The sequence below is a fragment of the Erinaceus europaeus genome, chromosome 11 (genome assembly GCF_950295315.1).
Source record: "Erinaceus europaeus chromosome 11, mEriEur2.1, whole genome shotgun sequence".
Classification (NCBI taxonomy): Eukaryota; Metazoa; Chordata; class Mammalia; order Eulipotyphla; family Erinaceidae; genus Erinaceus; species Erinaceus europaeus.
Window position 1 is genome coordinate 80,348,246 of NC_080172.1, and position 13,468 is coordinate 80,361,713.

At 41.4% G+C, this 13,468-nt stretch overlaps 1 protein-coding gene across 1 annotated transcript in view; it reads right to left on the reverse strand.

The window, feature by feature from the left end:
- Positions 1 to 13,468, reverse strand: part of DPYD (dihydropyrimidine dehydrogenase) — a 944,675-nt gene that overhangs the window by 734,421 nt on the left and 196,786 nt on the right. The window contains exon 4 of the mRNA XM_016189943.2: positions 11,132 to 11,219. Within this exon, the coding sequence (XP_016045429.1) occupies positions 11,132 to 11,219 (88 nt within the window). The remainder of the gene's footprint in view (positions 1 to 11,131; positions 11,220 to 13,468) is intronic.

Sequence of the window (13,468 nt, forward strand, 5' to 3'; positions counted from 1 at the left end):
CTGTTCCGCCCCCTCCTTGTCACACTCTGATTTTCACCAGTCACTTTTCTCTCCACCCTCTCTATATCACATCCTGTTTCCACCCTACTTGGAGAGTATAAAAACAGCTGCTCTTCTGATTAAAGACACTTGGAAATTGCTTTCCGGCTCCGAGAGTTCCAGAGTGTATCTCCTGCGGAAGTTGGTGCAGCACGCTTTCCTGATCCCTCTCCCACACAGCAGCCTAGATCAGCTCCAGTTGAGTTCTCTCCAACCCAGAGAGCACCGGCTCGGGAAGAAGTACCCTCAGGCTATCCCGGCATCTGGCGCCCGAACAGGGACCCGTAAGCAGCAGATTTACAAGAAGACATCTTAGATAAGTACACACCTTTTGGGTATCTGCAATATTGTGTTAAGGCACTGTGATTTTTTTTTCTTTTTTATTGTTTTCCGGAGATCTTTCCACCATGGAAAATCTTTTCCAAATCCTGCATTCTTTTTCCAGTATACAATTTTTATATATCTGGGACATTTTTCTCGGGGCTTCACCTTATATCCTGTTGATCATCATAGCAGCTTTTAAGGGATATATAGGGCAACCTCTCAAAAGGCTTAAGAAACTAGAGGCTGAGGTCCAAGAGATAAAGGAAGTAATCATAGAACTTAACCAGCACCTTAAAAACAAGAAGAAGCAAAGGCCTGTCGTGATCTTGACCCACCCTAATTCCTCTGCATCTTGCCCTGAGGCCCCTATTTTGGCATCTTGCCCTGAGGCCCCTATTTTGGCAGACACGTGTCCGAATTCTCCTTTGGACTCCACAGCCACTTCTTCGGCCACCCCCATTTTGGCAGAAACGTGTCCGGAACCTCCTGCTGCCTCCACGGCTGCTTCTTCACCCCACCCTGTTTTGATAGACACATGTCCGAATTCTCCTGTAGCCTCCAAAACCACTTCTTCGGCCACTTGTCCAGAAGCTTCCACTTCAGTGACTCCTCCTACCGCTACACACTTATCAGAGGAAGTCCACACATTTCCGGTCAATGTTGCCCCCAATAGACAAAAACCTCAGGCCTGGTATCCATATTCCGCCACAGACCTGAAGGAACTACGCCAGGCTATCAAAGATGACGGTGTTCATGCCCCATGGACCAGGTCCATTTTACAAGGCCTGCTTCAGAACCTTAATACCCCTCAAGATTGGAGAGATGTGACTCGTGCTACGCTCCCAGGCCCCCTCTTCCTGCAATGGGAGGCATTCTTTCGCGATGAATGTTTACAACAATCGCGGAAAAATATTCAAAATCAGCCAGAGGGTAATTTTGATGCATTGTTTGGAACAGGCCAATTAGAAACAGGGATTCAACAGGCGGAAGCCAAGTTTCCAGCGGGGTATTTTGATCAAGTACGCCTGTGTGCATTAAAAGCATGGGAGCGATTAACACCACCCATGGGAGCAGCCTCAGCCCCCATTCTCTCCCTGCAACAAGAACCTGATGAATCCCTCGCTAAATTCATTGCCAGGGTCCAGTCGAGTTTGGAAAGGAAGATTTATAATCCTGACGCTCGTTTTCTCCTACTGCGATCCATAGTCTGGGATGGAATGCTTCCGCATTTTCGACAGGCCTGTATCACTCTTAAAAATGAACACCCAGATACTTGGATTCTAGCTACACAGGATCTCAGATCAAGCTCTTTTCAAGGACCTATGTTACAGGCCTATGCAGCTACCTTACATAAGCAAAAAGGAGCTTGCTTTCAGTGCGGTCGCCAAGGGCATTGGCGTAACCAATGTCCAGAAAATAGACCGCGACCCCGCCTCCAGTCAGGGCGACCCCACCTCCAGTCAGGGCAACCCCGCCTCCAATCAGGGCAACCCCGCATCCAGACAGGGAATCAGAGACCACGAATGCCTTGTCCCAGATGCCAGAAAGGATTTCACTGGAGGAGAGATTGTTGGTCAAGGTTCCATAGGAATGGCACGCCTCTGCCAAATGTAAACAGGGATTTAAACTAGGTATGGGGCTTCCCTTAGCCCCGCCCCCAAGAGGGAAGGAAGCAGGTCGCCCGCTTGGTGCTGTGCCCTTCTTCCACAAACAGAAGCCCAGCTTGGGACCCAATCCGTCGCTATACCCACCACGCCAAGTAACAATAACAGAGGGTGAGCAGAAGGAGGAACCCGTGGTATGTGGGAACTTCCAGCATAGAAATAACCGGCTGGAGCAAGAGAACAGCTCGAATTCAGAGCCTGAGATTTTATGGACCACCCCTGTTTTAGAAAGGGGTCACCCAACTATGACAGTAAAGATTGGTAATATTCCTTTTAAGTGTTTGATTGACACGGGAGCAGATAAGACAATATTAAGACAAGCAGAGGTTCCCCAGAGTTGGGAACTCCTCCCAGGACCACGCTTACATGGTGTTGGAGGATTGACTCAGGCATTCCGCACACGAGATTCCCTTGTGTGGGAAGATCCAGAAGGGACTACCGGACGCTTTCAGCCTTTAATAGCTGATATAAGCACCAATTTATTGGGAAGAGACTTGCTGGAATCTTTAGATGTAGTGATATCCTCAGACACCTCTGCAGGACACCACACTCACTCCTGTGAGACTGCTAGACCCAACCAGCACCCCCAATACTAACTGCCACTGTTCGTAACAGAACTCCCCGCTTAGATTGGCTTTCTAATGAGCCTGTCTGGGTGGAACAGTGGCCTTTGCCTAGGGAGAAGCTAGAAATTTTAAAAAAACTCGTCCAAGAGCAGTTATCGTTGGGACACATTCGTCATTCTCGGAGCCCATGGAATACTCCAGTCTTTGTAATTAAAAAGCGCTCAGGAAAATGGCGCCTCCTCCAAGATCTTCGTGCAGTTAATAAAACCATGCAGGTTTGGGGCTCCCCCCAAAGGGGTTTGCCTCTTGCTTCCGCAATTCCCACAGGAATTCCAGTCATAGCTATTGATATACAGGATTGTTTTTTCTCTATTCCCTTACACCCACAAGATTGTAAACGTTTTGCTTTCTCTGTTCCTTCTATTAATAATGCCAGCCCTGCCGATAGATTTGAATGGGTGGTACTGCCCCAGGGCATGGCTAATAGTCCTACTATTTGTCAAGAGGTTGTTAAATCTGCCCTTTTTCCATATATTCATAAGGGCCTTAAGGTTTTTCATTATATGGATGACGTGTTAATATGGGGAGAATTAGATACAGATCTCTCCGCCCTACGTGATTTTCTAATCCCTGCCTTAAAGAGAAGTGGACTTAATGTAGCTCCTGAGAAGATACAGCTAATCCCTCCAATATCTTTCTTAGGCTCAGAGATTTCCCTAACGCAGATTCGTCCTTTAAAACCTTGTGTTACTTTTCCTTCTAATCTCACTCTTGCTTCTTTACAAAGTTTTCTTGGAAATTTGAATTGGCTTAGGCAGTATCTTTATCTGCCTACGAGCTGCCTGCAACCACTGTTCGATCTGTTAAAAGGAAACAAACAGCCCTCCTCAAAGCGTATGTTAACCCCCGAAGCATCCTTGGCTCTGGAAAAAGTTAACCAGGCTCTCCAGGACATGCACCTCGTTCGATTCTCCCCCTCCTCTCCAGTAAATCTTCTAATCTTTAACTCCACCCCCACGGTAGTGGGGGCATTGTGGCAGAAACATGGCGTTCTTGAATGGCTTCATACGCCAGTAGGCGGAGCTCCAAGACTCCTTACCAAGATTGATGCCTTAGCATTTATGGTTCGCCAAGGAAGAAACAGATCGGTTCAGGTCTTAGGAAGGGAACCAGATTCAATCATTCTTCCCTTTTCTCTCACTGACACAGAATGGCTCATACGCCACCATTCTCGTTTTGCCATAAGTTTAATGGGTTTTCCAGGACAATTAGATAATCATTTTCCCTCTAATAATTTCATAGCTTCTTTACCTCTGTTGCCTCTACTAGTACCTAAACTTTTCTCTCGAGATCCCATCCCCTCTGCTCCTACAGTGTTCACTGATGGTGGAAAAAAGGGAGCTGCTGCCCTTATATATTATCCAGACCAGCAATACCCCAAACCTCTCTTTACTGAACTTCCTGATAATTCCCCTCAGTACAAAGAACTTTATGCTGTTTTCCTTGCATTAAAAGCTGTACCAGAATCCTTCAACCTTTTTTCTGACAGTGTGTATACTGTTAACTTACTTCCATGGCTTGCTCGATCTTATGTAAGAATTGATGACAACCCACTTTCTCCTCTTTTAATTCAAATTGCCTCTATGCTCTGTTCTCGAACCCATCCACTGTATGTTCAGCACCTACGTTCCCACAGCCCTCTTCCTGGTCCCCTGTCCGAAGGGAATGCTGCAGCTGACCGCCTTGCCTCCACAGGAATTCTCCTAGCCTCTGTCTCTAATCCTGCTGACTTTCATTCCCTAACCCATGTTAATCTTAAAGGTCTTCGAGCTCGATTTCCTGATATTCCTCTGCCACAGTTAAAACGTATTCTTGCTACATGTTCCTCCTGTGCAGGTCTAATCAAAACACCTGCTATTCAGACTCTAGGGGTTAATCCTCGAGGTTTAAAAGCCAACGCTCTTTGGCAAATTGATGTTACCCACATACCTAACTTTGGCAAACAAAAATATGTGTTCGTCTCAATTGATACCTTCTCTAAGTTTATGTGGGCTACAGCTCAGACTGGAGAAAACTCAAAAAAGCTTATAAACCATATGCTCTCCTGTTTTGCTGTAATGGGCTTACCTCTTCAACTTAAAACGGATAATGGACCTGCTTTTACCAGCAAACAATTTAAAGATTTTTGTTCCCTCTGGAACATTACTCATACTACAGGCATTCCGTATAATCCACAGGGACAAGGCATTGTTGAGAGGGCCCATCAAACTCTTAAGGCTCAATTAAATAAAGAAAAAGGGGAAATGTACCCCCCTAATATCCAGCTGGCAAAAGCCTTAACTACATTAAATCTCTTTAATATTTACAAAAACTCAGACCAACCTCCTATAATTCTTCATTGGCAAACACCACCCACTCTCCCAGCTATTAAAGTCAAATGGAAAGACCCACTTGATAAAATTTGGAAAGGACCTGACCCCCTGTTGACTATGGGGAGGGGTTTCGCATGTATTTTTCCACAAAATTACTCCAAGCCTGTTTGGGTTCCTGCCCGCCATGTCCGGCAATACCCACATGATGGTGCTGATATCCCTGAAGAACAAGAAACACTGCAAGAAGACTGGCTGCAAGAGGACTGGCTACAGGATGCACCCCAGGATCCATAATACAGCATGGCAGAATCAAAAAAAAAAAAAAATCTGATTCACAGAACTCTCCCCCCCCCCCGAATGAATGTCTTATGCTATGACTGGCCAGTTGTGTTTTGTGAGTGAGTGAGTGAGTGAGTGAAAAAAAAAAAAATTGAGTGAGTTGAGTGACCAAAATTTTTGTATGACCCATTGTGCTCAGAGTACTCTGAAAGTTAACTGACTTTATATCAAACGGCTGGACGCAGCCATGGTTTCTGGAGACGTCCAGAAACAGTCCATAAATTATTCATTCCCCCTTTTGATTTCTTTTTTAAGTCTTGATACCAATATGAAATGTTTAGTCTTAAACTGTGTGAGTAAAGATGGTTCAACTATGACAGTAGTTCTAAATTCACATTTGAAATGATATATCTTATTTACAAGTTTTTCTCCTCCTGTGTGTTATAAACTATATGTTTAATATGCGTGTTTCAAGTTTGGTAAACATTAACTTAACAGTTAAATTGTAACTTCGAAGTTACATTTTTACGAGAAGAGGTAAAATCAATTCATTTAAGTAACTGAGTGTTTAAGGTAAAACTCTAAATATTCAATGTGACAATTCTTCATCTCCTAAGTTAAAATACAGATTCTCTATACAGGACATTTTTGGAGGGCCCCCAAAAATGTCCTGTAAGCTATCTTGTGGAAATTAATCCACAACAAATTTGGCATCAATCTGATATTGTAAATGTACCAAAAAAAAAAAAATGTCACTAAAATGTGTTAACTCTAGTAACCTGAGTTTGCTTAAAAACCCAATGTAAAAATAGTCAAGAATCAATATATGTAACTTAAACTCGGTATGAAAACTTTGCTATATAAAGACTGCTACATGAGGTCACGTAAGATGACCTTTACACAAAATTATAAAGATACCTAAACCAGTTATAATCATTGAGTTATCAATTGTAGTAAACTTCTAATTTGTTACAAAGTTTTTTCATAAGTAATTGACTACAGCTATGACAAGCCTTCGCATAAAGAAGCATCTGCTCATATAGAATCCCCAGAAATCCATCTTGGACCCCTGACCTCTGACATCACCCACAATTACAGCCATCCCCAGAAACCCATGATGTGACCTGACACGATCTGGAGAACCTGATTCACAGACTCCGAAGGACAAGACTTTCCTACTGCCTTTCTCTCAATCATCGGTGTCTGCTCTTCCTGCTTCTGTTTCGCCCATCATGTTTTGGCGGTTCCAGGTCACTCTCTACAGAGAAGAAAAGTTCCGGTGGCCGTCCTCCTCCATCAAGATAGACGTGTGGCATTTATTTCCTGGCTGTTGACATTGGACTGATGCTTCTATAGAACTTGCTAGACACTCCTTTTATACTCCTGGACTTCTTGAAGAATGACTGTAGCAGGCTGACTCGGGATTTTGCAATGCCAGATCACCCCTCTAGCCCCTCGGCTTATCAGGCCCCCACTCCTCCACCCATCAGGCTCACTCTGTCTCTTGCTACTCTTACTTATCCCTCCGTCTTGTGCTAGTTCTTTTTAAAGACACTTACACACTATCATTCTGCTTTCTTCCCAACAGGTTTCCGTTCACCCCTACACTGCTATTCCCCTGACAGAGATGAAGCCTTTTACAGACATTGACCCAGTTATATATGGCCATTAAGTAAGAGGAAGATGTTGGGGAATTGTGAGGATATGGTTGAGCTTGGAAGGGCTTGAGCCTGAGGGGTGTGTCAATCCTGTTAGTCTCTCTCTCCACGGAGAGGTTGAGCAAGGAGGGACAGTAGAACCCCCCAAAAAAAAAGGTGTGCCTCTTATCAGTCTCCCTGCCTCACAAAGTGCCCCACACTCCTGATACTATGGCAAAAAGTTAAAAAGAAAGGGGGAGATGTTGGGTAGTTGCCATCTCCCCCTGGCTTCTTCTTATCCATATGCCTATATAGGGATTTACTGATCCAAAGGTTTGGTCTATTTACATAAATCACTTTTACATAAAGCACTCCAGGGCATTGGTGGTTCAGTCATAGGATTCTCGCCTGTTCCGCCCCCTCCTTGTCACACTCTGATTTTCACCAGTCACTTTTCTCTCCACCCTCTCTATATCACATCCTGTTTCCACCCTACTTGGAGAGTATAAAAACAGCTGCTCTTCTGATTAAAGACACTTGGAAATTGCTTTCCGGCTCCGAGAGTTCCAGAGTGTATCTCCTGCGGAAGTTGGTGCAGCACGCTTTCCTGATCCCTCTCCCACACAGCAGCCTAGATCAGCTCCAGTTGAGTTCTCTCCAACCCAGAGAGCACCGGCTCGGGAAGAAGTACCCTCAGGCTATCCCGGCACCCTACCTGCCAAGAGTTTTTTTACTTTGGTGAAACATACCAAAACCAGTCCAAGTTCTACTTTATGTTTTCTTTTTTTCTGTTCTTATTTCTTAACTTCTGTGTATGAGTGAGATCATCCCATATCCATCCTTCTCTTTCTGCCTTATCTTACTTAACATGATTCCTTCCAGCTTCATCCAAAAAGAGGTGAAGCTATTAATCTACTCTTTTTAAAATTTATTTATTTTCCCTTTTGTTGCCCTTGTTATTTTTTATTGTTGTTGTAGTTATTATTGTTGTTACTGATGTTGTTGTTAGATAAGACAGAGAGAAATGGAGAGGGGAAGGGAAGACAGAGAGGGCGAGAGAAAGATAGACACCTGCAGACTGCTTCTCCGTCTGTGAAGTGACTCCACTCCACGTGGGGAGCTGGGGGGACTCGAACCAGTATCCTTACTCAGGTCCTTGCGCTTTGCGCCACAGGCGCTTAACCTGCTGCGCTACCACCTGACTTCCTAACCTACTCTTAATAGCTGAGTAGTATAACAGTGTGCATATATACCAGAATTTTCTCAGCCACTCTGTTATTTAACTCTTAGATTGCTTCTAGGTTTTGGCAATTACAAATTATGCTGCCATGAACATAGTTATACACAGCTCTTTTTGAATGGATGTGTTTGATTATTTAGAATACCAGAGAGATGGGAGCTGGGCGGCAGCACAGCGGGTTAAGCGCACATGGCACAAAGCCCAAGGATAAGCATAAGGATCCCGGTCAAGCCCCTGGCTCCCCACCTGTAGGGGGCTCGTTTCACAAGTGGTGAAGCAAGTCTGCAGGTGTCTTTCTTTCCCCCCTCTGTCTTCCCCATCTCTCTCGATTTCTCTCTGTCCTATCTGACAACAACAATGATAACAATAATAACAACAACGATAAACAACAAGGGCAACAAAAGGGGGAAAAAAAAACCTCCAGAAGCAGTGCATTCATAGTGCAGGGATGGAGCCCCAGTGATATCCCAGGAGAATACCAGAAAGATAACATCACCAGAGAGAGGGAAATGATTTTCCATGTGTATAGTCAATTTCTGAAAATACATAGGAAAGTCATGGCAGCAGTGAAACCTCTGATGCTGACATGTTTCTCTGTCTAACAGAATATTAAAAGTGACCCAAGAACAGTGAAATAATGCATGCATGAGGCCCCAGTTTACAAGCTGAAGACAAGGGATTAAGTGTAAATGTTGAACCTTGTAAAATAAAAGATCTTTGGGAGAACATTTCCTTCAGTTTCTTATTTACATATACAACCACCTAATATATGATAAAAGAATCAAAACCTTTGTAAAGAAATTCTCTTCACATGATGGTGAAGCCATATGTAGATCAATGAAAGTTGATCACAACCTAACACCATATACCAAGGTCAAGGCAACATGGATGGAAAATCTAGATATTAGACTAGAAACTCTAACATTTATAGAAACAAATGTTAGTAAAACTTTGCATAAAAGATGTATTTGGAGAACCTTCACATAAAAGATGTGTTTGAAGACTCAATGCCCTGGGGATGAGAAATAAAAAAGAGTAGAGGGGGTTGGGTGGTAGCGAAACGGGTTAAGCTTTCATGGCTCGAAGTGCAAGGACCAGCATAAGGATCCCAGTTCAAGCCCCCGGCTTCCCACCTGTAGGGGAGTCGCTTCACAAGTGATGAAGCAGGTCTGCAGGTGTCTATCTTTCTCTCCCCCTTTGTCTTCCCCTCCTCTCTCCATTTCTCTCTATCCTATCCAACAACGACATCAATAACAACAATAATAACTACAACAACAATAAAAGAAAAAAAAGAGTAGATAAATGGGATAATATGAAACTAAAAAACTTCTACACATCAAAAGCAAACCACACAAGGATAAGCAGGTAACTCAGTAAATGGGAGAAGATATCGGAATATCACATCAGACAAGTGATACATAAGTTCTGTATAAAAATCTATACAGAACTGGTACAGATCTATAAAAGCAAAAATAATCCAATAGAAAAGTGGGCCAAATAACTGAAGTTGTCTAAAAAAAGGGATACACAATGCCCCATAGATACATGAAGAAATGCTCTATTTCACTCATCATTAGAGAAATGAAAATGAAAACTACACTGGGATACCGCCTCAAATGGTTTCCAAAATGGTTTCCATCAACAAAACGGAAAGTGACAAGCGTTGGAAAGGTTGTGGAGAAAAAGTAACTCTGCTACAGTGTTGGTGGGAATGCAAACTGGTACAGCCCCTTTGGAAGACTGTATGGAGAGTCCTTGATCAAACGAAAGTGGAATTACCTTATGAACCAGCTATACTACTCTTGGGTATTTATCCAAAGGATGCTGAACCACTAATTAGAAAGGACATATGTACCCTTATGTTGATAGCTGTATTATTTAAAATAGTCAAAGAGTGGAATCAGTCAAAATGCCCATCAACATATAATTAGCTAAAGAAGTTATGGGCTATAGATTCCATGGAATACAAGTCTGTAATCTAAAAGATGATATTGTGTCCTTTGGGCCAAAATGGGTAGAACTGGAGGTGACTATACTTAGGGAAATAAGTAAAGAGAAGAAAGGCAACTACAAGATGTTTCACTCGTATGTGGAATCTAGACAACTGATAAACACTAAGTTAAAATTTAAAAAAAGAAAAGAAAAGAAAACAGAAGCAAACAATTTGTTCCCAAGACTTGTGAGAACTATAGTGATTGTCTTTGGGATGTGGTAAGTTGGGGATACAGAATTCTAGTGGTGGGTGTGGTGTGAAACTATATACTATAATCTTACTATCTTGTAACCTACTATTACTCACAAATAAAAAAAAGTTAAGTTCATAGTGTTCCTTTCAAGAATAAAATAAACATTAGTCAATCAATCATTAAAATAGTGAATGGGAAAACATGCTTAGCCTTCCTTATATTTATTTTTATAAAATTAAAGATCCAAATTTCTTTTGTTCTAGTCATGTTCTTAAGTCCTTCCCCATTTTTTTTCTTATTACAGGTTTATCATTTTCTAAAAAATATTTCGAATCTTAAATACATTAGCTTAATTTTAATAGAAGATAAAAGTCCATTTATGTGCCTTACTATACTATACTTGAATAATTATACTATACTATACTATACTATACTATACTATACTATACTATACTATACTATACTTGAATCTAAAGCATATTTTAAAATAGATTTTCATAAATCTGAAATGGGTTTTAATACCAACGATAATTTTTATCTATAAGCACCTAGTAAGCTTTACCTAGAGAAGATGACTTTTTATTCAGTGAAACATTTTTTATAGTTGTTATTCATCTACATGTAAGCAATTCCAAAAATAAAAAATGAACATTTTCAGAATTAATTCAAAACTTGAAAGAAACTACTTAATAAAATGTACCAAATTTCCACATACCTACAGAAATCATAGTCTTAACTCCAATCTACTAAGGTAAGTTTTATACTTTAGTAACTACTGATGATGCTGTTACTAAGATTATTTGCAAATTCAAGTCTCAATTTACCTTGTTTGCTATACTTGTGATGAAGGATTTGATATCCAGATTAGTTGGGCAACTCTTCTGACAAGGTGCATCTGCACATTTCAGACATCTAGAAAAAAACAACAACAGGTAAACGAAACTATAAAACAACTTAGGTAAATAAATAAATGTATATATCCTTTACCATTATGGAGTTAGTGACTACTAGTAGTAAATAAAATTACATTATTTCTAGTTGTATAACAACTTTAAGTAATAAAATAACCAGAATTATTTATATCTCACTTTTTGCACACCTTCTGAGATGTGCACACACTTCTCCTGTTGTCCTTCACAGATTTTACAATGATTATACTCGCTCAATCACAACTTGATCCCTTTTAACACTACTAATGCTGAGAGGACCCACCCTTTTATGAGGAAAGGTATGTATGCCTTGCTGGCCACAAATCCTTCAGTTACTATAATAAATATTTTGCTTCACCACTAGCAGCATTCTTCTTCCCCCTTTTTCTCCTCCTACTTTCTCCCTTGACTTTTCTACCACCTTTTTCCTTCTTGGTATTCCTCCCTTCCTCCTTCCAATTTTCTCACCTTTTTCAATCTATTCACCACTCATACAGCAACTGGACCTTGGAGCAGATGATTCAGTGAGAAGCTGAAATACACATCTTTCTAGATCAAAGCTTTTTTTTTTTTTTTTTTTTTTTTGTCTGGCTGATGTGCCCTCAACTAGAGAGAACAAGAGCAACTAAGGTCATGCCCCCTTTTCAGCTTCCAATTAAGGTCAATGAGGAGGTTAGAGGCTGACTCCCTTTGCCCCCACTTGGGGAGCAAGCCCGCAAGAACTTATTGCAATCTTTACTGTGATGGTGTCCTATATCTTATTCCTTCACTCCTATACAGAGGTTGATTTTATAGTAAACTGCTGACATATTAATATCATTCCAGAGTCTGTTACTGGAGAACTAACCAAACACATACTTAAATTTTTGTGAGTCTAAAACCTCTTGGGGAACTTGATACAGTTCATATTTTCCACAAAGAAATCACTGAAAGAATCTGCGCTATTGGTCTGGTTGGTCTAGTAATCTGCATTTTGGACGTGGGGGCAGGGAAGCTTTAGAGATACTTCTTCTGATGCACATGGTTGAAACCACAGAGTGAAAAATCACAATTCTGTAATTATCGCTTCAGAACTGAAACAACTGGCTAGAATGGCCCTGACTTGTCACACTTTAACTTGGGTGTTTGTTCTTTGTAATTCATTTCATAGATAGTTAATGAGCCTCTACTACAGTACAGAATCTGGGATATGAAAATATTATAAAACTTATGAACAGAGGCAGGAATAGCTCACCCTGTCAAACACATATGCAAGGAACCAGGTTCAAGTTCCCAAACCCACTTAAGGAGCCCCACACATGGATGCTTACATTTTTCTGTCTGTGTCACTGTCTATCTCTCTTCCTTTCTAAAAGGAAAACAAAAAGATTATACCAGGAGTACTAGAATCTCAAAATAGAAAGTTATCATGGAATAAAAAGAAAACACCTTAGTGAACAAGGTAACAAAGTTCCTCCTCTCATGGCTCTAGCAGTTTAAAGGAACTATAGGCATATCAAATGCAACTAGGACAGTGTGTTCAATATCCATCTGAGAAAAAAGAGGGCGAGGAGAGGGGAGGGGAGGGGAGGGGAAGGGAGGGGAGGGGAGGGGAAGGGAGGGGAGGGGAGGGGAGGGGAGGGGAGGGGAAAGGAGAGGAGAGGAGAGGAGAGGAGAGGAGAGGAGAGGAGAGGAGAGGAGAGGAGAGGAGAGGAGAGGAGAGGAGAGGAGAGGAGAGGAGAGGAAAAGCAAGAATAACAATAGTTCTAGAAGGATACAAGATAAAAATTTATTTAAAATACCAATAGTTAAAAAAAAAGTTTGAAAATAGGCATTAAGGAAGCTACAGAAGGTAGAATTTAGACTGTAGGGTCACACAAGAGAATGACTCTAAAATAGAAATGTTATGTGACCAAGTTTGGAGAGAAAGAAACATAACAGGTTAGAAGAACTACCTAATGAAAATTGGCGTAGCAAAAATGTGAGGGTATGAGTAAAGAAAAACTTATGCTAGAGATAAAAAATTTAAGACATATCACTCTCATATTTGTCAGAAGACCAGTATTCTCCAAGTATTTCACAGAAAATCATCGCTCAGTAACAAAAGTAACTAGCTAACTCATTTTCTGTCCATTTCCATGTGTAAAGACCTTGGTTCATTTCCTTCCAGAAAACAATACCCGTCTCAGTGTCATTCTTTTGTAAGAGAGCCCTTCTTCATTTTCTGAACCAATTTCTCAGTACCTAATTAAT